Source organism: Babylonia areolata, chromosome 18 (genome assembly GCF_041734735.1).
Source record: "Babylonia areolata isolate BAREFJ2019XMU chromosome 18, ASM4173473v1, whole genome shotgun sequence".
Classification (NCBI taxonomy): Eukaryota; Metazoa; Mollusca; class Gastropoda; order Neogastropoda; family Buccinidae; genus Babylonia; species Babylonia areolata.
In genome coordinates, this window is record NC_134893.1 from 64,699,742 (window position 1) to 64,721,457 (window position 21,716).

Genomic DNA, 21,716 nt, shown 5'->3' on the forward strand with positions numbered 1-21,716 from the left:
GTTCAAGTGTCTGTATCTCTCAATATGGTTCACACCAGGCTATATTCTTATGAGAGTACAACCTTGTCAAGAGTGTATCTCTCAGCAAGGTTGAGACCAGGATACATTATTATGAGAGTACAGCCATGTCAAGTGTCTGTATAGATCGCTCACCATGGCCGACACCGGGCTATATTCTTATGAGAGTACAGCCTTGTCAAGAGTGTATCTCTCAGCATGGTTGAGACCAGAATACATTATTATGAGAGTACAGCCATGTCAAGTGTCTGTATAGATCGCTCACCATGGCCGACACTGGGCTATATTCTTATGAGAGTACAGCCTTGTCAAGAGTGTATCTCTCAACATGGTTGAGACCAGGATACATTATTATGAGAGTACAAATGTCAAGTATCTGTATAGATCTCTCACCATGGTTGACACCAGGCTATATTCTTATGAGAGTACAGCCTTGTCAAGAGTGTATCTCTCAGCATGGTTGAGACCAGGATACATTATTATGAGAGTACAGCCTTGTCAAGGAGTCAGAAACCTAAACAGCAGCATCTCCATATCACCCCCCACCCCCTGCACTCCCCTCCTCCATCATCATTCATTTACAGGAAACAAAATGTCCCAAATTCTGAGATATAAAAACAACAACAACAAAACATGTCTTACTAAATAACAACTAAGAAAAACCATCACCAGGGCCACCATTCCACTCATTCTGCTTTTGATGTATCTCTCAAAATCCTGCTTCTTAACAAGGTTTCCTCCTTCTGTTTTCACGGGCGGCAACTCCGGAGCTGACCCATTTCTGTCAGGTAGGAGGATTCCCTCGACAGAGAACAGAAAAGAGATGCACACAGCCGTTGTCCTGGCCCGTCAGCCAGATGCACTGGCCTCTGACACGGAGCATGGCCACCGTCTGTGCCTTGCTGGACGGGGTGTGGAGGGAGAGGAGCTCTCCTAGGCAGGGGTCCCACAGGTGTGCCGTCCCTCCGGAACTTACCGTCAGCAGGCTGTCTTGGAAGGTGGAAGTGCTCAGCCTGGCAGGAAGGACAGTGTATTTATATTATAAAACATGTTGAAAAAAAAAAAGAAAGAAAGAAAAAGAAAAGAAAAGAAACACACACACAGCCACAGAGATACACTCAAAGCACACACACACACCCGCATGCTTACTTTTAGTGTGTGGTGTATGCGACTGTGATTGCATGTCTTATAAACCTTGTTATCGCTTAATTGACATTAAAATTGATTCTGATTCTGATTCACACACATAGACACAATCACACACACACACACATACAGACACACACACTGACATGTGTAGGGGGAGTAACTTGCTACTGGAAGTATAAATCCTGAAATTCAAACTGAAAACATTGCCACAATAAAACCATGATCTTGTAAATAACAAAAGGTTGATACCGCTGTGGTCTTCAGTTTTATATTATATTAGGTTTTGGTGACACTGATACTGTGTTCATCCAAGTGCTATTCTTTACTTTCATCCCCCACGGGTGTTCAGTGCTGGCACTTTAGTTGGCCCTGCGAAAGTTCGTGAACCCAGGAAGTAGGGCATGGATATAAATAAACGCGGCTGACAAACAGGCCGCGCCAGCGGTACTCGCTGTACGCTTGTTCGGCGGTAAATCTGCTTTGTTTTTTCGCGCATCATCTCCTCGGATGGATCGGAAATAACGACTAAAGAAGTGGTTTTCTAAAAAGAACACAAAATAAGCTTTCCATTGACTCCAAACACAATATGTTTTCTTACATAGCGGTTGTTGCGGCAACGGCTGAAACATAAATGAAGAAAGAGAAGAGAAGGATAAGCAGAAACATGATCGCAAAAATCGTTAAGTTTAAATCCCTCTCTAAGAAAACAGGCGTTTAGAACAGTAACATCGTAAATACACACAGAATATATAGCATACCTGCATGCAGATCAGCTTACCTTTTGAGTTGTGCGATTTTTCTTGGCAGCACAACAAACGTTTAAATGAACACACTGTATCATGGTGAGTGCGAGCAGCAGGGGGATGGAGAGCGGGGTGAGTGTCTGTCGGCTTATGGCACTGCCTTACCCTTCATTCCACGAGAAAGACGAAGATTTTTAAGGTAAGAAAAAAAAAAAAAAAATGAAACGATGATGTTGATAAAATAATGAAATTGTGTAAATCAAATCAAACTGCACTCCAATAATACAAGCAGGAATAGCAATAATTCAACTTTCTGTAATCGCTGCAGGAAATGTGTGGATGCTGTGAAAAGGTGGGAAAAGTGGGGCGGGGGCCGCGGGGCCGAGTGAAACAAAGAAGGCAGTGTCCCAGTTTGGCGCGCGGGGCCAGAAATACCGCGGCGAATGTGCCGGTCAGTACAGAGTGCGGTGGGAAAGTCTGGCATTAAAAAATTTTTGACCTAAGACGCTAGACGCTGCTCGGCTAACTAAAGAGCCGGATTTTGTGCTCGGCTGAGCAGCCGTGCCCCTAAAACAAAACAGAAAAATCCATCTGTTCAATAAAGTGATGAAATAAGTACTGAAAAAAAAAAAAGGAAAGCATTATACATCTAAGTTTTCCCATTCATGATATCATTTCAAAACATTTCAAAACACTGGTGAATGCACAATAGACATTATGCATCTAAGTTTTCCAATTCATAATATAATTTCAAAACACTGGTGAAAGCACAACAGACATCATTATAATCCACTGGATAATAACTAGACACTTCCTACTCTTGTTAAATCTCAATAGGAATGAATGCTAACAGTTTGGCTAATTGATTCAATGGCCAACTGATTCAATATCAAAACAAAAAAGGATTAAGCTATTTTGAAACCTGCTCATGTAGAATACTGGACTCAGACATATTTCCTGATTCATTAAGCATGTTTTCATGGGTGCGCCATAATCTTGAAATATGGTTAAGAGGACGGAAACTTGTGTCACTGTGTTAAGAATATAAAGCTATGTTTAAAACTCCCTCCATCAGGTGCTAAAAACCGTGCCATTTAAAAAAAACAACAACTGAGTGCCATGTCCTTATTTTTTTACAATGACCGCAAGTCAGTATACTTTCCCTGACATTTCAAACAAGACACAGATTGCTGTCTAGTTGTGCTGTAATCTGTGCTGATCTTAGCTAACTTTCTTAGACGTGGGAAGTATTCAGTTCTGCATAATATCTGACAATTTTGCAAACAGTAACTCTTCATTTGGATGAGAAAATAAATGGAGATCCCCTGTGAAGCATGCATTTAGCACATGTAAAAGAACCCATGCCAAAGAAAAGGTTTTCTCTGGCAATATTCTGTAAAAAAAGAAAAAAAAAATCCACTCTGACTGAAAAACAAATACACTCACAGGCAAAAAAAACCCGAAAAAAACAACGACAAACAAACAACAACAAAAAACCGGGTGGCACTGCACCGAAGCAATGCGATCTCCTTGAGGAGAGCAGCCTGAATTATTTCATGCTGAGGAATCTGCTGTAACTTCAGAGTAATACAATACAATACAATACCATACAGTACAAGGCCATAACAGTGACTTGCCAGTTTGTGGGCTGTCCATCATGTGTTGCGAATTCTTTGACGATTTTTCCGGAATTGGTGGCAGGGTTCACGGCAACCAGGTACATCTTGTCGCTGGTGTCTCCCTCTGTCATGTGAAAGAGCAGGAAGCCCTGCAGAAATAAACAACAGAGCGGAAATGAGACGTCAAATTTTCAGCCAGAATCAGCATCAGTAACTCAAGGAGGCGTAACTGCGTTTGGACAAATCCATATACGTGACATGACACCTGCTAAGCAGATGCCTGACCAGCAGCATAACCCAACGCACTTGATGAAGCGAAAAAGGAAGTTCATTCCAATCGCAAGGTCCAGAAACAGAGAAAGAACGGCGGCCAACAGTCGAGTGTTTGAATCTGGGTATGCGTAAACAGAGTGGATCCGAAGCCGATCGTAGTGAGCGAGATGGAGTGTAGAGGTGAAGGCAGCCGCAGAGATAGGAAGGGGCAGTTTTGTGAATGCATCTATAACATAGAGTGCTGATCTTGTACTTTATTCGGTGTGAGACGGGGAGCCAGTGGAGATATTGCAAAAGAGGAGTGATGTGCTCAGATCTTTTCTTTCTGAGGACGAGTCGGGCACCAGAGTTTTGTATGCGCTGAAGGGACTGAATGGATGAAGCAGGCAGACCAGACAATAGAGAGTTACAGTAGTCAAGGCGAGAGAGAATGAGAGAAATGTGAAACAGTCAGTGCTGTGTAATATACAGTGACACTGATTTTTTTTTTGGGGGGGTGTTTGCTTTTTTTCCCCCCCACAATGGTGTGATGACACTGATTTTTTGGGGGGGTGTTTTTTTTGGTTTTTTTTCACAATGGTGTGACCTTCCCCACAGTATGCCTCAAATAAATATCGCTTATACTTCAATATTGATAATAATATTATTGTTATGCCAATGCTGTAACTCTCATTATTATCAAGCTGAATATATGTTATTACTGTGCAATAATATTCATTCATCAGTTTGTAAACTGATAGTGTTGTTAAACTGTTTTGACCATTGTTAAAGTCAACATGAATATGTATTGTTACATTACACTCTGGCTTTTATAAAGTCAATTTGATTACACGATACTGTTTATCAAATGTGTTGTAATTTTGAGTCGAACTTCATAGTAAGTCTGAATACCTTGTACACAAGGCTGAACCATTAATCGTAGCCACTTTGAAACAATGGTATAAAATGAGACTGCATCGCTGCCGCTTTTATAAACCTGAGAATACTTATTGCAATGCTCTAACTTTGATTCAGTCCACCAGAAAACACAATGACATCTCATTTATCTGTTTCAGTTTTATGGAGGTGTCACAGTGTGCAGGCTGACCCATATCTGCTGAAAGAAAAGAAAAAAAAGATGCTTGACCTTCGCAAAAAACCTAATGTGCTATTCAGTCTTTCTCCGGTCAGCTTTCAGTACAGATCAAAATATCATGTCACCATGGGAACATACTTCATAAACTTCTCTTGATAACTTCCTCTGACTGTTACCTTTTCAAACTTCCTCGTGTCAATACAAGAACGTTCTTTCTTCTTTGCTGCTCCTCACATCTGGAACAACCTTCCTCATCATATCCGTGCATCTGATTCTGTTTCTGCTTTTTGCTCATCACTAAAGACTCATCTTTTTAAAACCTATCTATAAGTACTATCATATTCCTTTTCTCCAACACCACCCGTGTCAACTCACTTTGGATGTATGTGGAGTGGGGGAGTGTGAGTGGGGGGAGGGATTTTTTTGAGAAAGAGTGGTCATGAATGTTTTATGTTACTTGTAATATTTTTCTTTCATGTAAAGCGCCCTGAGCTCTTAGTCAGAAAGGGCGCTATATAAATGTACATTATTATTATCATGATTATTATTATTATTAACAAAATAATCTTTTGGGTGTGTACATTCTCACCTGCCATGAACTGCAACTTTAAAAATATTTTTTTTCTGTAAATTGCTTGCCCCTTGTGAAATAATGAAAACGACTAAATGGCTCCAAGAGGGAGTGTAAGAGGTGGGAGTAAGCGCAGCAGAAGCTAGAAGAGGATGATTTTCTTTGCTTTTGTTTCTTGAAAATACACTGTTATTACAATACTGTGATTAAAAATTTATTGTATTGTTTTTGTTGTTTGTTGTTGTTGTTTTTTTCAGTAAAAATCTCTTTTATTATAATGTTGTGGCTTTCAAAAACGTTTTGGTGACGCTGTGATCCTGGTTAATCAGTATGAATACATTATAAAGCTGTGCCTTTAATTTATTGGTTAATCAGTATGAATGAATTGTAAAGCTGTGCCTTTAATTAATGTCACTTTAAACAACTTTTGATTAATCAACGTCACCTTGAATAAATCTGATGTTGCAGCTTTCACTGAGGAAAAAAACTAAAATGTGACAAGTTGGTGATATTAGGCTGCTGTGATTTTCATGAAAGTCAGCTTGATACTCTGTACGCAATGTCATGAAACTGTACTGTTTTCATCCATTACAATTTTAATGCGTACTGTCATGAGCGCTGTTACTTTTGTTAATACCGGTCTCAATAAAAAGCCATTGCTATGATGCTGTGATGTTCATGAAACTATCTGAATAAGATAGGTTTAAAGGTCCTGTACACTTTTTCAGCCATCAGGGCAGTGAATTCACATCCACTGTATCCAGGTCTTGGCACAGTAAGGCAGGGCAAGATCCTTTCCTCCATAGCAACATCATCATCATCATCGTCATCCTCCTCCATCGTCATCAATATAAAACAAAATAGTCTCAAAGTCTGTGGCCTTTCATGCCCTGCTCTCATGGTGACCTCAGTTTTGATACCCCTCCACATCCGTGCTTGGGGTGAGTCCTGTCAATGTCGTCAATGTCGGCAGATTCATGGGGGGCTGTTGTTTGAGGGGCGAGGTGGCAGTCTCCACTCTGGGAGGGACGCTCACTCAGTCTGGCTCCGCGACTAAGCCATTATTGTCATTAGTAGGGGGCTTTGTAGGTAGTGTCCTAAGTACGTTAAAACAGAACAGGCACCACTGAACACCACCGAAGTGACTCAGCAGCAGTGCAGGGTCTCCTCTGGTGTGTGGCCTCCTGGCGACCTAACACTGATGGTTCCCTGTGGACTGCCGACACTGGAACTACAACAGACAAACCCGGGTGTGGCCGTGTATGGGGGAATCTAAATGAGTGGCGTGGGAGTAATGCCACTGAAACGGTGCAGATGATGGGGCAGCAAAAAAAAAAAAAAAAAAAAAAAAAAAAAAAAAAAAAAAAAAAAAAAAAACCCTTTCCTCCCAATGTCTTGACCTTCCCCAACTGAAGTCAGGTACCTGTTCACACCTGGGTGGGGTGAGGAAAATCAGAGTAAAGTGCCTCTCCCCAAGGACACAGCGCCATGCTGAAACTGGGCCTCGAACCCCGATCCCTGGTGAACACTGCATCAGAAGCACAACGCCTAACCGACTGTGCCAGGAGCACCTCTTATGCAGAGCATTACAACATCAATAATTTGTATTTAATAAGCTATAACAATTGGAAGTTCTAATTTTTCCACAAATGCCAACAGAAAAAAAGGTGGGGGTTTTTGCCCAGAACTGTTTGCCCTTCGTCGTATTAAAAACAAACCTGGACAAGCAAATAATGTGTGGGATAATTAAAATCTTCAATCTGAAGCATTGTTTCTGGGCTCACACATGTGCAGTGTTCTATCAAAATAGACAATTCATCAAGTGTAACAATCTAGTCCGATGGTATAATTCAGTTAGTGATTCTGGAAACGTTTTTACCAAAATCTATCACAATCTGAACTTGGGAGTTGGGAGGAAAAGGAGTTTAAACTTTGACCGCTTTGTGACATCTTGACTGACCTGTGTATGTGCGAACGAGCACATGCAACATCACTTGTGATTTATTTCACCCTCTGCTTACATTCAGGTCAATTATGTTTTTACTTGAACATCAAAGCTTGAAAACATCTAAGGAGCTGTGATGTTGTGCTAATGCATATACACTGTCGTATATTTGTTTGCAAAGAAAATAAACTCACTAAGAATGTAAAGGCCTTCTTAGGTGCTCCGAGAGGTACAGATTAAGCAGCAGGCAATCATTTGTGTAAAAAAAGCCTGTATCACACAAGAGTAGATCACAAATCAAAAATAGTTTCAGTTTACTACACATTTATATAATAACCGCAATCTAAAACTGTTTATGCATGCGTCACTCAAAGTATTATGTTTCCTGTACTGTGTACTAGCAATCAATACCATTTATCATTTAATAAAGTGGCGTTTTTAAAAAAAAGTGTGATTATGTTTGTGGGGAGGAGGTGTGTGTACATGCGTGCATACATGTGGATGTGTGAGTGTGTGTCCATACCATCCCGTACTAAAGAGATATCAAGAGACGTGATGAGCAAAAGGAAGTGAGACTGAATATGTGACACAGACAAACATCATCAGTGGTAAGATGAAAGTGAAAGACACTTACTCTGAATAAGGCTGAAAGGCTGTTCCAGCCTATCTACTGTTCTCTGTGTGATTTGGAGGATATTATTTGCATATAAAGCACTGTTTGTATTACATCTACGTTAGTGTAGGGGCCAGAAGCACACACACAAAAGCAGCAAAATAAATGAATATTTCTCCATTAACCAATGAATATACTTGAAATGATTCATTTCTGATGCTAAAGTCAGGATGATCCCATCACAGAACTGATGACCCATGACATTTGAACAGCCTTCCTCTTCTCTCACAAGTGTGGAGTGATGATGGCCCAGTGGAGAGGAATCCCCAGACGGACTCTGAGCACACAGGATCAAATCCCATGGCCCGGCTTATATTTTCTCCCCCTCCACTGGTCCTTGAGTGATAGTCTGGATGCTTGCCATTCGGAGGAGACGATAAACTGAGGTTCCATGTGTAACATGCAGTTTACATGCTTAAAAGAACCCAAAGCAACAAAAGGTTTCCCTGACAAAATTGTCCAGAAAAAATCTATTCTGACAGGGAAAAAAATACACTTCCATGGTGATGCTACTCTAGCGAAAAAGTGAAAAACCCAAATTTCAGAGAAATATTGTGAAAAGAGTTATACAATACAATACAATACAATACAAGACATCCCTGATCCAGTGTCCCTAACAATTCTATCTGTAACTGAACACAGCAAATCATTCCAGTAAAACATCCTGCAAATGTTGAAAGCATTTTTTCCATGAATTTAACAGCAACAAAAAATAAACTAAGGAATTCAACCATACATGAAAAGGTAAAATTTTAATACTTTAGTGTTACTGACACACCCTAATCTCTCAAAGTGTTTGTCAGCATAAATTGTTTTGGGGGAACTGATGTGTGTGTGTGTGTGTGTGTGTGTGTGTGTGTGTGTGTGTGTGTGTGTGTGTTAGGATAGGGGGCATGCAAAATTTAAAAATCCTTGCAGTTAATAATATAACTTCTGTGCAGTGATTGTCAGTGTTATGTAAACTCCTTGAAGTAGATGTTACGGTGTAATGCTTCACTGGTTTTTGATGGAAACGGATTATGTATTTTTGCGATTTTGATTACCTCAATGTGAAATTTGATTACGCGTGCTTTTCTTCACAGATATAAGCTTCAGTGCAAGGGAGAAAATAGGGTAACACTTACATTTAAAGAGAAACAGGTATAGAGCTGAATGACGAACAAAAAAAGAGTTCAGACAGACCCACACACACACACAAGGTTATGTCTACCTTTAAAGATACGCAGGAAAACATTCTGGAAAACAGCGGCAAGTTGTCAGGTAAAGACCAAGAGAAAATCAAGGCCCCGTTCATGTGGTTCCTGAAACCAAGAAACTGGTTAAACCTTTCATCAACTGACTGCTGCTTGCAAACCGGTCAACAAAGCAGTAGAGGGCAAACATCAGTGGATGAAAATACGTGTATACAGGAGCAGATATGTTTGTGTGCATGTCTATAAATCCATATGCTTGTAACAATGTGTGTATGTATGTGTGTATGTATGTGTACATGTATGTGGGTTTATATGTTTTGGTATGGATATCAAATGATATACTTTATGTAAGGAAATGGTGGTGTTTAGCCTTTTTGCTTTTCTTTCTGGTCGTATGTCGCTATTTCTTTTTCTGATTTTGTATTTGTATATATATATTTCTTTTTATCACAACAGATTTCTCTGTGTGAAATTCGGGCTGTTCTCCCTAGGGAGAGTGCGTCGCTACACTACAGCGCCACTCTTTTTTTCGTATTTTTTCCTGCGTGAAGTTTTTATTTTGTTTTTCCTATAGAAGTGGATTTTTCTACAGAATTTTGCCAGGAAAAACCCTTTTGTTGCCATGGGTTCTTTTACGTGCTGTAAGTGCATGCTGCACACGGGATTCGGTTTTCATCTTATCCGAATGACTAGTATCCAGACCACCACTCAAGGTCTAGTGGAGGGGGAGATAATATCGGCAGCTGAGCCGTGATCTGAACCAGTGCGCTCAGATTCTCTCGCTTCCTAGGTGGACGCGTTACCTCTAGGCCATCACTCCACTCCAATGATGTCATAAATGAAATAAAAAAAAAGGTTCATCAAAAAAAATATTTAAAAAAGCAGTAAGGGGGCCTAGTCAGTAGTGGTAATGCATACACCCTGGAAGCAAGAGAATCTGAGTACATAGGATCGAATCCCACCCTCGCCACTATTTCATCCCCCTCCACTAGACCTTGATTCATGGTCTGGATGCTACTAGTCATTCCAGTGAGATGATAAACCAAGGTTCCGTGTGTAGCATGCACTTGACACACATAAAAGAACCCATGGCAGAAAAAAAGGGTTATTCCTGGCAAAAGTCTTAGAAAGATCTGTTTTGATAGGAAAACAAATACATTCCCAGGCACAAAAAGGGTTTAAAAAAAAAAAAAAAAAGTGGGGAGGGGTGGCACTGTACTGTAACATGATCTCCCTGTAGAGAGCAGATGATTTCACAGAGAAACAGAGGGTACTCTCCACTCTTCCTTTGACTGTTACCTTCTGAAACTTCCTCGTGTCAATACAAGAACCTTTTGTGAATGTCCTTTCCTCTATGCTGCTTCTCATTATCTGGAACAACCTTCCTCTTCATATCCATGCATCTGATTCTGTCTCTCCTCCACCTTTCGCTATTCACTAACAACTCATCTTTTTAACTCTTTCATACCTGCAGCACGGTTTTCTGGTTTACAGGATTTTTACCCTTCATTCCTGGAGGCCGGAAAATCGTGCAGCAGAAAATTCCCCCTTTCCTTCCTGCAGCCCGAAAAATCGGTTCTCGCGGTAAGCGCTCTGAACTTCCTGTGAGTCGCGTCATCAGTGCACGTCATCTATCCTTGACCGGGTCACTAGCGGGGCAGTGTTTATGAGTGGAATGGATGCCAGACACCCCCTCCCCCTCCCTAGGCCGTGGGAAAGCGGGCGCTGCTATATTCTTGCCGATGTGCTGTGTAGAGACATGGACACAGAAAAACGGAATGTGTAGAAAGTTCGGATTGTGACCAGTTTTCTGAGATACATATGAGGCACTATTCGGTGAGTACCTGCATGATGTGCATACTCTGCAAGCAAAACACTGTCCTGCATGTAGTACGTAGTTGTATGCATTGTGTTTGACCCCAAAGTCACCTGTTTTACACCTGAGTGTCACCAGAGATGTCACCCTATAGTATCAACAGGGTCTCAGACAACTTCTCAAATCAATTCTGAACACAACAGTATATGACAATCTTAGTGTACTGTAATGAACCGCGTTACCGTAAGCCTCCAAAATAAGTACCCTGCTTCATACTTTCTTTCTCTTCCCTAAATCCAGGAATGAAGGGAATATGCGAATGGTGGGGATCTCGGAACAAGGGGGAGTAATGGTTCATAGAAAAATAGGAACAAAAGAGTTAAAGCCGATCTATAAGCATTCTCAGTTTCCTTCTTTTCAAACACCAACATTGTCTCACTTTGGATGCATGACGAATCAGAAAGTGAGAGTGAGGGGGTCGGGGGTTTGGGGGTCTGGGGGGAGGGAGGGGTTTTGAGAAAAAGTGGTCAAGAATGATTCATGTACCGTAAAGTTCGGTCTATTGATAAGCTGCACCCGCTAAATTTTGGAAAAAATTGAACTTTATACATACATAAGCTGCACTGGTTTATAAGCTGCACTTATTTCCGGTACCGGAACACATACTGACACTACAGAAAAGCTGTCGATACTGTAGGTTATGAAATAAACACAAGCGGGAACAACACAAAGAAAAGCAAGCGAAAATACTGCTAGTGCCACAAAAAAATAATAACTAAACACAACGAAAATAAGATCCATAATTTCGGGATAGTCACATTTATTCAACGTCATCCTGCTCACTGAATCCACTAAAATCTTCGTCTTCAGTGTCCGAGTTGAAGAGAACCAGCACAGCTTCCTCCGCCATCTTGTCACTGACTTCAGCCTCGCTTTCACTTCATGAACATGAAGGTGGAGGTCGCTGCTGGTTTGTTGCTTGCACTGTCGTCTGCTAGGTCGATCGCCTTCAATTTGAAGGCTGTATCATAGGCATAACGTCACGTTTTCGGCATGATGAGTGTGTATGATTGAGCAGAGTAGAACTGAATGCTGATCTGAAGGCTTCAATGTGTGCGGATTTGATTTATAAAACGTGAACAGTTAGCACACTATCCTGAAGCTCATCCAAAAATTCATGGACAGAAATCATGATTTTGGTGAGTTGAAGGGCAGCTAAGAATAGATGAGAACGTGACACTCCCGGGATCGTTAAAATCCGCAGATAAGCCGCGTCATTGTATAAGCCGCAGAGGTTGAAGCTGGGGTAAAAAGTCGCGGCTTATAGACGGAACTTTACGGTAATTTGTAACTTTCTCTTTCATGTAAAGTACCCTCAGCACTTAGAGAGAAAGGGAGCAATATAAATATGTATGTTATCATTATATCATCATCATTACTCACCACATGAGAAGTGTGTGCTCTGCAGTGAGCCCGACAACGGCGCCGGTCATCTCGCTCACCAGGCTGAGGTCAGTCAGCTGGGCGCTGACCTCCTCCAAGGTCATCTCCATGACGACACGGCTGTTACGCAAGTCCACCATGTACTTTCTGCCCACCGTTAGACCCTTGGCTGTGCTGACCACTATCACCGAGTCCGCTGACTGTTCTAGTCCATGGCAGAAAAGTCTGGAAACAAAGGAGAACTTCTATGTGGTCATCATGTTTAAAAGATCAATACCTTATGTCGTTTTGTTTGTGTGTGTGTGTGTGTAAGTGGGGGTGAGAGATGTGGAGTTAGGGTGGAGAGCTGGATGGGAGTGGAGTGCAGGGTAATGTATACAAGAGTGCGTGCGTGCGTGCATGCATGCGTGTGTGTGTGTGTGTGTCACTGTGTGTGTGTGTGTGTGTGTGTGTGTGTGTGAAGTTTTCAGTTATAACTTATAAGTAAGTACATTAAGCCTGCCCTTCCTTGTCTTTAGTTTCTACAGTTTTAGAGTTATGCATGCGTGTGAATGACTGGTGCGAAAGCGCTTTGATTTGTCTCTGCACAAGATCCAGCGCTATATAAATACCATTATTATTATTATTATTATTATTACATTGCTTTACCTTTCCACTCCAAGGACTTCTTGACTGTCACACATGCACATAAATATTTCTTGACTGGCATATATTTATAAAAAAAAAAAAAAAAAAAAAAAAAAAAATATATATATATATATATATATATATATATATATATCATTACTACAGGCAGTTAAAAAACAACAAAAAAAACAACATTAGTATCTCAGTGTCTTAATATCTGCAGTTTGTAGACAGTAAAGTTATCAATAGGGTTGTAATCCTCTCTCAGAACAGAAAAAGAATTCCACAATGGACTCACTCTCTATTACAGAATCTCCTGCATGTATATGTTCATCACTGCTTCACAAGATAAAGGATTTTCTGTTGGGGTAAATGCAGGAGGGAAGGTTTACAAGGTATTTATAGTACTTTTTAAATGACAGAGGGGGTGTGTGCTTACAAGGTAGTTTACAGTACTTTTCAGACAACAGAGTAGGTGTGCGCTTACAAGATATTTTACAGCACTTTCTAAATGACAGAAGGGATGTGCATTTACAAAGTAAGGGGTGTGCATTTACAAAGTATTTACAGTACTTTTTAAATGACAGAGGGGGTGTGCGCTTACAAAGTAGTTTACAGTACTTTTCAGACAACAGAGTAGGTGTGCGCTTACAAGATATTTTACAGTACTTTCTAAATGACAGAGGGGGTGTGCACTTACAAAGTATTTACAGTACTTTTTAAATTACAGGGGAGAGGGGGGGGGGGGTGCTTACAAGATAGTTTACAGTACTTTTCAAACAACAGAGTAGGTGTGCGCTTACAAGATATTTTACAGTACTTTCTAAATGACAGAGGAGGTGTGCATTTACAAAGTATTTACAGTACTTTTTAATGACAGAGGGGGTGTGCGCTTACAAGGTAACTACAGTACTTTTCAAACAACAGAGTAGGTGTGTGCTTACAAGATATTTTACCGTACTTTTTAAATGACAGAGGGGGTGTGCACTTACAAAGTATTTACAGTACTTTTTAAATGACAGGGGGGGGGGGGGGAGGCGGTGCTTACAAGATAGTTTACAGTACTTTTCAAACAACAGAGTAGGTGTGCGCTTACAAGATATTTTACAGTACTTTCTAAATGACAGAGGGATCAAGATATTTTACAGTACTTTTTTAAATGGCAGGCAGGGTGCGCACGTACAAGGTCGTTTACATTATATTTTAAATGACAGAGGTGGTGTGCACTTACAAGATTACAGTACTTTTTAAAAGGCAAAGGAAGTGTGTGTTTACAAAATATTTACTGTACATTCTAAATGGAAGAGGGGGTGTGCACTTATGTTTTACAGTACTTTTTAAACGAAACAGGGGGTATGCGCTTACAAGGTAGTTTACATGACTTTTTTTACATGACAGATGGGGGAGAGTTTACAAAGTATTTACAGTACTTTTTAAACAACATCTCACCTGGCAGGGTGAACTGGGGATGGAAGGGGAAGGTCAAAGCGCTGGGTGTGATGGGTGTCCCAGTGATAGACGAAGACGGTGAGAGTGAGGCGTGGGGAGGCAACAACTGACTGCACATCAAAGCCCCACACCAACACTGCCAGCTGACTGTCTGCCGTGTACACTCTGCACGCTCCTTCTGCTTTGCTGGTCTGCAAGTACACGCAGTGAAAACAAAAGTTGGACGTCACTACTGCAAGACAAGTCACACATGATCTGGACACTGAGCACGAATCTTCATTTGATATGTGTGTGTTTGTGTGTGTGTGTGTGTGTGTGTGTGTGTGTGTGTGTGTGTGTGCATGTGTGTGTGTGTGTGTGTGTGTGTGTGTGTGTGTGTGTGTGTGCGTGCATGCGTGTGTACACATGCTTTGTTGCATGTATTCATGTAAATTTATTGCCATGTTCCTTTCCATCATTACAATGCTACTTATGCAGCACATGCAGCTCTAAGCTGCACTAAAGGAGTGCACTATGGGCATTTTCTATCACTGTCATCTAAATTTGTCACAGTCGTTTGCCACGACAAAGCAATCGCTGTTATACATAGCAAACGTAATAACCTGACAATGAAAGTTCCCTGTGGACTGATGGAGCTCAAACTGCGACAAAATAATTTTTTATGTGGCTATGCCAGAAAAATTCTGGATAATTGGTTCAAGAACAGTGCTACCGAGGAGGTAAGAATGAATGAGTAGCAAAAACAAAAAAAAAAAGTTTAACAGAGTTCTCTCAAATGCCAATCTGTACAAGTCATGTGTGAAGTTATGTGGAGCGATGGCCTAGAGGTAACGCGTCCACCTAGGCAGCAAGAGAATCTGAGCGCGCTGGTTCGATTCACGGCTCAGTCACTGGTATTTTCTTCCCCTCCATTGGAGCTCCAGTGGTGGTCTGGATGCTAGTCATTCCGATGAGATGATAAACTGAGGTCCCATGTGAAGCATGCACTTAGCGCACCTAAAACTGTAAAAGAACCCACGTCAACGAAAGGGTTGTTTCTGGTTAAATTCTGTAGAAAAATCCACTTCAAAAGGAAAAAACTGCACACAGGAAAAAATACCAAAAAAATGGGTGGCGCTCTCAGTGTAGCGATGCGCTCTCCCTGGGGAGAGCAGCCTGAATTTCACACAGAGAAATCTGTTGTGACAAAAATGAGAAATACAAATACAAATACCTTTTGCAAGTACCAATGAAATTCTTCTGCCCACTGCTGGCTGTTTCCCAGGGTCCAGAGCGTGAGGGCAGTTGCTTGCACACACAAGATGAAAGGCGTTTCTTCACTGTCAATGACTGTTGCACCAACAACTGTGTCCACAACAGCATCCGTACAGTAGGACTGCAAAACACAAGCGCTATGTATTAACAAATTATTGACACACAACTAGTATCATACATGCATCCACTTTAAATCCATTTGTGAGTTTGTCAAATACTCACAGCCACTGTATTAGACAATAACTAAGAACTTACAAGTATACGATCTGTCTTTGTTTCAGTTTCTTTTGCTTCTTAAGTCCACACAGTTGCCCATGCAGTTGTATTATGACAAATAAGATTGTGGAAAAGATGGTTACCTTAACTGGTCAACACCTTGTGCAGCTTGACTGATCATACAAAAGTCTGGCATTTTTGTGTGAGACATAAATCATAGACTGCTTTAACTAAGTTAAACAATGTGCATAACTGAACTGCGGAAATAATAGTGCAATAAGAAACTAAATGAATCATACATTGGTAATAAACATGGGCACACTGGAGATTCTAATTGCCGCTTTTTCTTTCAGGGGTCTTGGAATACTGACATCTGGAAATTTATACTGCTGCTGAATATGATATTTTGATAGTCTTTAACAAATCTATAATAATAATGATAAATACTAAAATAGTGCTTACAAAATAAAACACAAATTTTCAATGTGTGGTCAACACAAATTTTGATGTCACTAAGTACTGAATCTGAAATCAATTTCTGTGGAGAAAGTAATGATCTCACCTTTAGGCAGCCAGCAAATGTGACCCAACCTTCATTCAGAGAGCTATTCTGGTCAACTGTTTCTGTTGGCTCATCTCCATTCTTGCTTCTGGAGGGTGAGAAAACAGACTTCTTCAATCCTCTCTGTGGGTCTTCATCTTCCTTCACCCTTTCATGTTGGGGCCAGGCATCAAACAGAATAGGAGAAGAGAGAGGGCCCATGGTGACACTTGGCGTGCACTTATCTTTTTTCGGTGTCTGTTTTCCAACAGAACATTTCTGTGTACAGCCAGCTGATGCTGTTTCAGTATTAATCTGCCTGCTTTCAGTGTGTGCACTATGCGCATGTGTCATCATCCGGTCAGGATAAACTTCAGAATGCTTTGTCTTCATGTCTAAATCTTCCGGTGTATCTGACATTGTTTCTTGGACATGTGTGGTAGGCTCTGCTGATTCTGCCTCCACTTCATTTTCTGTTTCTTGATTTTCTGTTTCTGTGTCAGACTTCTGATTCTCATTCACAGCACAAACTGTGCTGGAATGGCTGGTCAATTTTTCAGATTGCTTGGACAATGGTGAAACAGTCTCAGCTGCCCCAGGTGATCTGATTTTTCTGTCCGATCTTGTCTGCGTTCTAACTTGATCATCATGAGTTGTCTCTAAAACACTTGTTTCAACCATTATGGGAGAAGTTTCATCTTTATGTCTGACATACTGAGCCACTCCTGCAGCATTCATTTTAGCGTTCACAAATGAAGGCTGAACCTTGTCTTGGACATGCTGAGTGATCCCTGTACTGGTCCTTTCAACTTTCACCAAAGCAGACTCAGTCCTGTTCTGACTATGATCAACCACCTCATTAACACTTGTTTCAGCTTTTATCAAAGATGCTTTGATGTCTGATTGAGACTGTCCACGATCATGCTGTCTGTCTTCAGTGTCAGTGTCATCAGAGATTCTCTGGCTCAGGCAGTCAGGGATGAGCTCTGTCTCTGGGATAACGTCCGTGTCCTGTGAATCTGGTGTGCAGTGTTCACCACTGCCGTACTGTGGCAAAGCACCAACAGACTGTTTCTCAGACAGTCTTTCTTTCAAAGACCATGAAGCCAGATTGGCAATATCCACTGGAAGCTTAAATTCCACAAAAGATGTATCCCTCTTTGCTTCATCAATTAAGTACTGAAACAAGGATGACAGGAACAGGGCCTGTTTTGATTTTCTTTGTTTTCTGGCCATCCTATATAACGCTGTCTGCTGGCGTCTGAGGCAACCTCCTTGCTGTTTTTCTGATGCAGTATCACAGCTGTCAAACTCAAATGAGGACAAACGGGGCGACCTGCGCTGAATAAGGGATAAGATGCCTTTCTTTCTTTTCCTACCCTGACTTCCATCAGGAATATGTTGAGAACACTCGGACAGAAAATCCTCAGTCAGTTCAAACTGTGAGAAAGGGATCGCATCAAGTTCAGTATAATCCAAGAAACTGTCATGATGTTCTTTTTCTGATGATGATGGCGATGACGACTTTGGGAGGTCACTTCTGGGGACAGCAGCTGCATCGTCTTCACTGGAGATGTCTTGAAGTCTCAATAAGGCTCTGTCAGCATGATTTGATTCCGGAATTTGAAGAGGTGAACTTGTTGATTCTGGTTTTGAATCTGTGGCAGATGAATTCATTGGTGGTTGTTTTGTATTTTGTGTTGCACGTTTTTTTGAACAATTTCTAGCATGTTCACTGCTGACCATTTCAATGTTATCAAGAGGTGTACTAACAGTCTGACATTCTGCTTTATCTTGATGCATCCTTGCCTTCACTGGGAATAGATTTTCACACTCATGTGTGGATACCACTGCAACATTACTCTTGTTCTTGTCCAAAAGGTTGTTTGCATTTTCGTAAGTCGAAGAATCCTGGGCTAACTTTGCATCTGCTTTGCTGTCAAGTAAACTGGCTTCTGAATCCAAGTTCAAAGTAAAAGTATCGGCACATGAATCAATGTCTGAAAAACTATGCAACACCGGTTGTTCACCTGGACTGTCTGGAAGGTCAGCATCCATATCTCTCAAGCTTTTAAATGTTGGAGTGATTGCTAAAGAATCTTGAACATCTGTTATCGCAGCAAAATAGTGGCCAGCAATGGAATCTTCACAAGATTCATCACGGTTTTGAACAGAGGAATGCTTCACATGCAGTAAAGTTTCTTTTGCATCAGTCTTTGAATCAGATCCACTGATATTCTGCACAGTGCTGGTGAATTGCTTAGTTAACAGATCTTCCGTTTTGCTGTTTGCACATTCAGAGAGATGTCTTCCAGACAATGAAACATGATTTCTGATACCTATGCAACCCGACTCCAAAGACACTTTTTCAGATGATGAATGTTGACAAGTTGGAGGCTGCTGCTGAACTCCAATGACAACAGATGAAGACGTAGCCTGTCCTGCAGCTGGCAGAGCATTCTGACTGCCAGTTAATACTGGTGGCTCACGAGGCTGATCATGTTCAGCCTGCTGGTTCAGTTCCTGTATCTTCTTTCTGACATGGGCTTTCACTCTGGCTGCTCTGTTGGCCTTCTGTGTGTAAGAAACCAAGCTGTTGTTGTAACATGCAGCATTTGGGCAAAAATACATCAAAGCATTAACAGCCTTTATAGACTCAAAATAATATCAAAAACAAAACAAGCACAAAAAAGTGTCAGAAATCAACCAAGAGAGTGATGGAAAATCAGGCCAAGAATGGCAAGATACAGGAAACGGGGTCTTCAGTTTTACTTACACTTTCAGATAAAAATATTTTTTGATTCATGACTGTTTTCTACACATTTGTTTCTTTTTTTTATGACTGCTATCATTATATCATTAATTTTGTATAAAACACACACAAAAAATGAATGGGTCACAAATGATGTTATAGTCAAGTTAAGATTATGACAGGGACTTTCCCAATGGAAACAGAGAAAAATAGAATCTTAGTTAAGCAATTTTTTCACTGTGAAATATGTGAATGTCTAATGTTTATTGCATTGTATTGCACACAATATTACCTTTGTGTTTACAAAATCCTATTAATATGTTCACTTTTATCGGAAACAAACACAATACAAAATAAAATAATAGTTCTGCATGATGACATTGAAATGTGAAAATGATCTGAATATTCTAACCAACTGTCCACATGCACAATCACCAATAAATGTGATAGGACATAAAACATAACCCCTTTCTTCAAACACAGTACCTCAAGTTTCCTTTGTTTTCTGGCTAACTCTTTCTTCATTGACTCAAGTCTCTCGATCAGCTGTGAACAACATAGAAAAAGCAACAACATATTATTATTAGTTAGTCAGTCATACATGTACATATCCATAACTTTCTGTTCTTTGACAGAAAGAGAGAGAGAGGAGGCAGGGACAGGGAGAGATAAAAAAAGAGTTCAATTTTCCTGCAAATGAACAATGAAAGAAAATGAAAAATAAGCAAAAATAAAAAAAGAGAATTTAACCCCATTGGTTTGGAAGGTTTAGCAATTTTTAAAACAGAAAAATGCCCAAGAACAAGACAAAACTGTTAACAAAGAATGAATCATTGAATGACAGTGACAGTGTCATACTGTTCAGCCTTCACTGAAAATGAAAACAGAATGCAGTCATACACACGCATTACCAATCTAAGTCAAAGTGATGAACCCCTTTTTGAATCGACACTGACAGTATATTCAATGCTGTTACACTGAAATCAATTATATGCAAAATATGGCACTGAAAACAAACATGAACAGACCCACGTGGAACGTTTCTGCTCAAATTTCTGCTTTTAAAGTTGAACTGAAATTAGAGAAAAGCTAATAAACATTGACTGTAAACAAAATAGAACAATGTAAGATGTTGCGTAGTCATGTCTTAAATAGTTAACAATCAATCATTCAATGATGCAGAAAAAATACAACTACTACTATCAACTTATGCAACTGACAATTTTCCTCTCTATGAAGGCACAAGTATGCACATACCAATGAGAGGTAATGACTTTTTTTTTTCCATTTAAAACATGTTAGTATGAGATGAGCTTTTCTTTTTCCACCTTCCCCTTTTTGCAAAACCAACATTATGTCAATACAGTATCTTGATCTGTCTCATCATTTTTCTGTAAGATGTACACAATCTGTCCCCATGATAGAAAATATCTTGTACACATAATCTTTGCACTGAATATATATATATATATATAAAGAAAGAAAATTGTATACTGACTTGTTTTCTTTCCATCTTTCCTGTTATCTGGTGAGCTTCAAAGGTTCTGGTAACATGTAGAAGCCCTGCAATTTCATGCACCAATCTGATACTTGGCTGCAGACATAACTTTATCTACAATGTACAACAGTATGGATTTACTGCTTTTCTGATAATGCTCTGTAAAAATGAAATCCGACATTTTTGTGTGATCAGACAATACCAAGTACTGGGCTGAAAAGGACAAATAAAAATAATAAGTTCCTTTCAGACAAATCAATTGAAATTATCATTATTATGAAGAATTTATAAGAAATTGAATTAAAATTGAAACAGAAACTGAGAGAGAAACTGACTGAAAATTTCATTATGGTGTAACATATTATAGAGCACAAAGCGAATCCATTTCCATGAAACTGCACATTGCCCTCATGACAGCGGGTTATTGAGCCTCTGCAATTGTAGCAGTTAATATTCCAAACAGGTTGTGTGTGTGTGTGTGTGTGTGTGTGTGTGTGTGTGTGATTTCTTGTTTTGTGGGTTGGCAAGATGTGTGTGTGTGTGTGTGTGTGTGTGTGTGTGTGTTGTGTGTGTGTGTGTGTATAATGGCAAACGTCACATTAGGGCCTAATGACTATAAATAATAAATAATATTTATTGAGTGACGGTGGACGAATTATCATTTCTTCCAGTCACTGACTCAGCCATGCGATGCGGTTGTGATGGTTGATCCAGTTAATCTCTGTTTCCACGCTTTAAATATCAAACACAAACCTTTGTAGACTGGACAGGAAAAAGATATCACAGAACTTCATCAAATTCACACGTTTACATCATAACAACATGCACGTGCTTTACAACTTCCCGCCGCTATCTGCGCAT

General features: G+C 40.3%; 1 protein-coding gene across 1 annotated transcript; it reads right to left on the reverse strand.

Annotated features, from left to right (window-relative positions):
• Nucleotides 1-262: 262 nt before the first annotated feature.
• LOC143293007 (uncharacterized) lies at nucleotides 263-21,696 on the reverse strand. The gene is made up of 10 exons (XM_076603787.1): nucleotides 21,609-21,696; nucleotides 20,856-20,920; nucleotides 19,844-19,903; nucleotides 16,627-19,179; nucleotides 15,808-15,969; nucleotides 14,595-14,785; nucleotides 12,519-12,743; nucleotides 9,277-9,367; nucleotides 3,548-3,678; nucleotides 263-1,031 (listed from the first exon to the last, which is right to left on the reverse strand). Exons 2-10 carry the CDS (start codon nucleotides 20,868-20,870, stop codon nucleotides 803-805), a joined length of 3,657 nt encoding a protein of 1,218 aa, XP_076459902.1. The 5' UTR covers nucleotides 20,871-20,920; nucleotides 21,609-21,696; the 3' UTR covers nucleotides 263-802.
• Nucleotides 21,697-21,716: the final 20 nt, after the last annotated feature.

Coding starts and splice junctions, on each gene's coding strand:
- LOC143293007 (XM_076603787.1), bottom strand. Junction 15,970..16,626: donor CATTTGCTGGCTGCCTAAAG/GTGAGATCATTA, acceptor TGTGTTTTGCAG/TCCTACTGTACGGATGCTGT. Junction 3,679..9,276: donor TTTCCTGCGTATCTTTAAAG/GTAGACATAACC, acceptor TTATTTCTGCAG/GGCTTCCTGCTCTTTCACAT.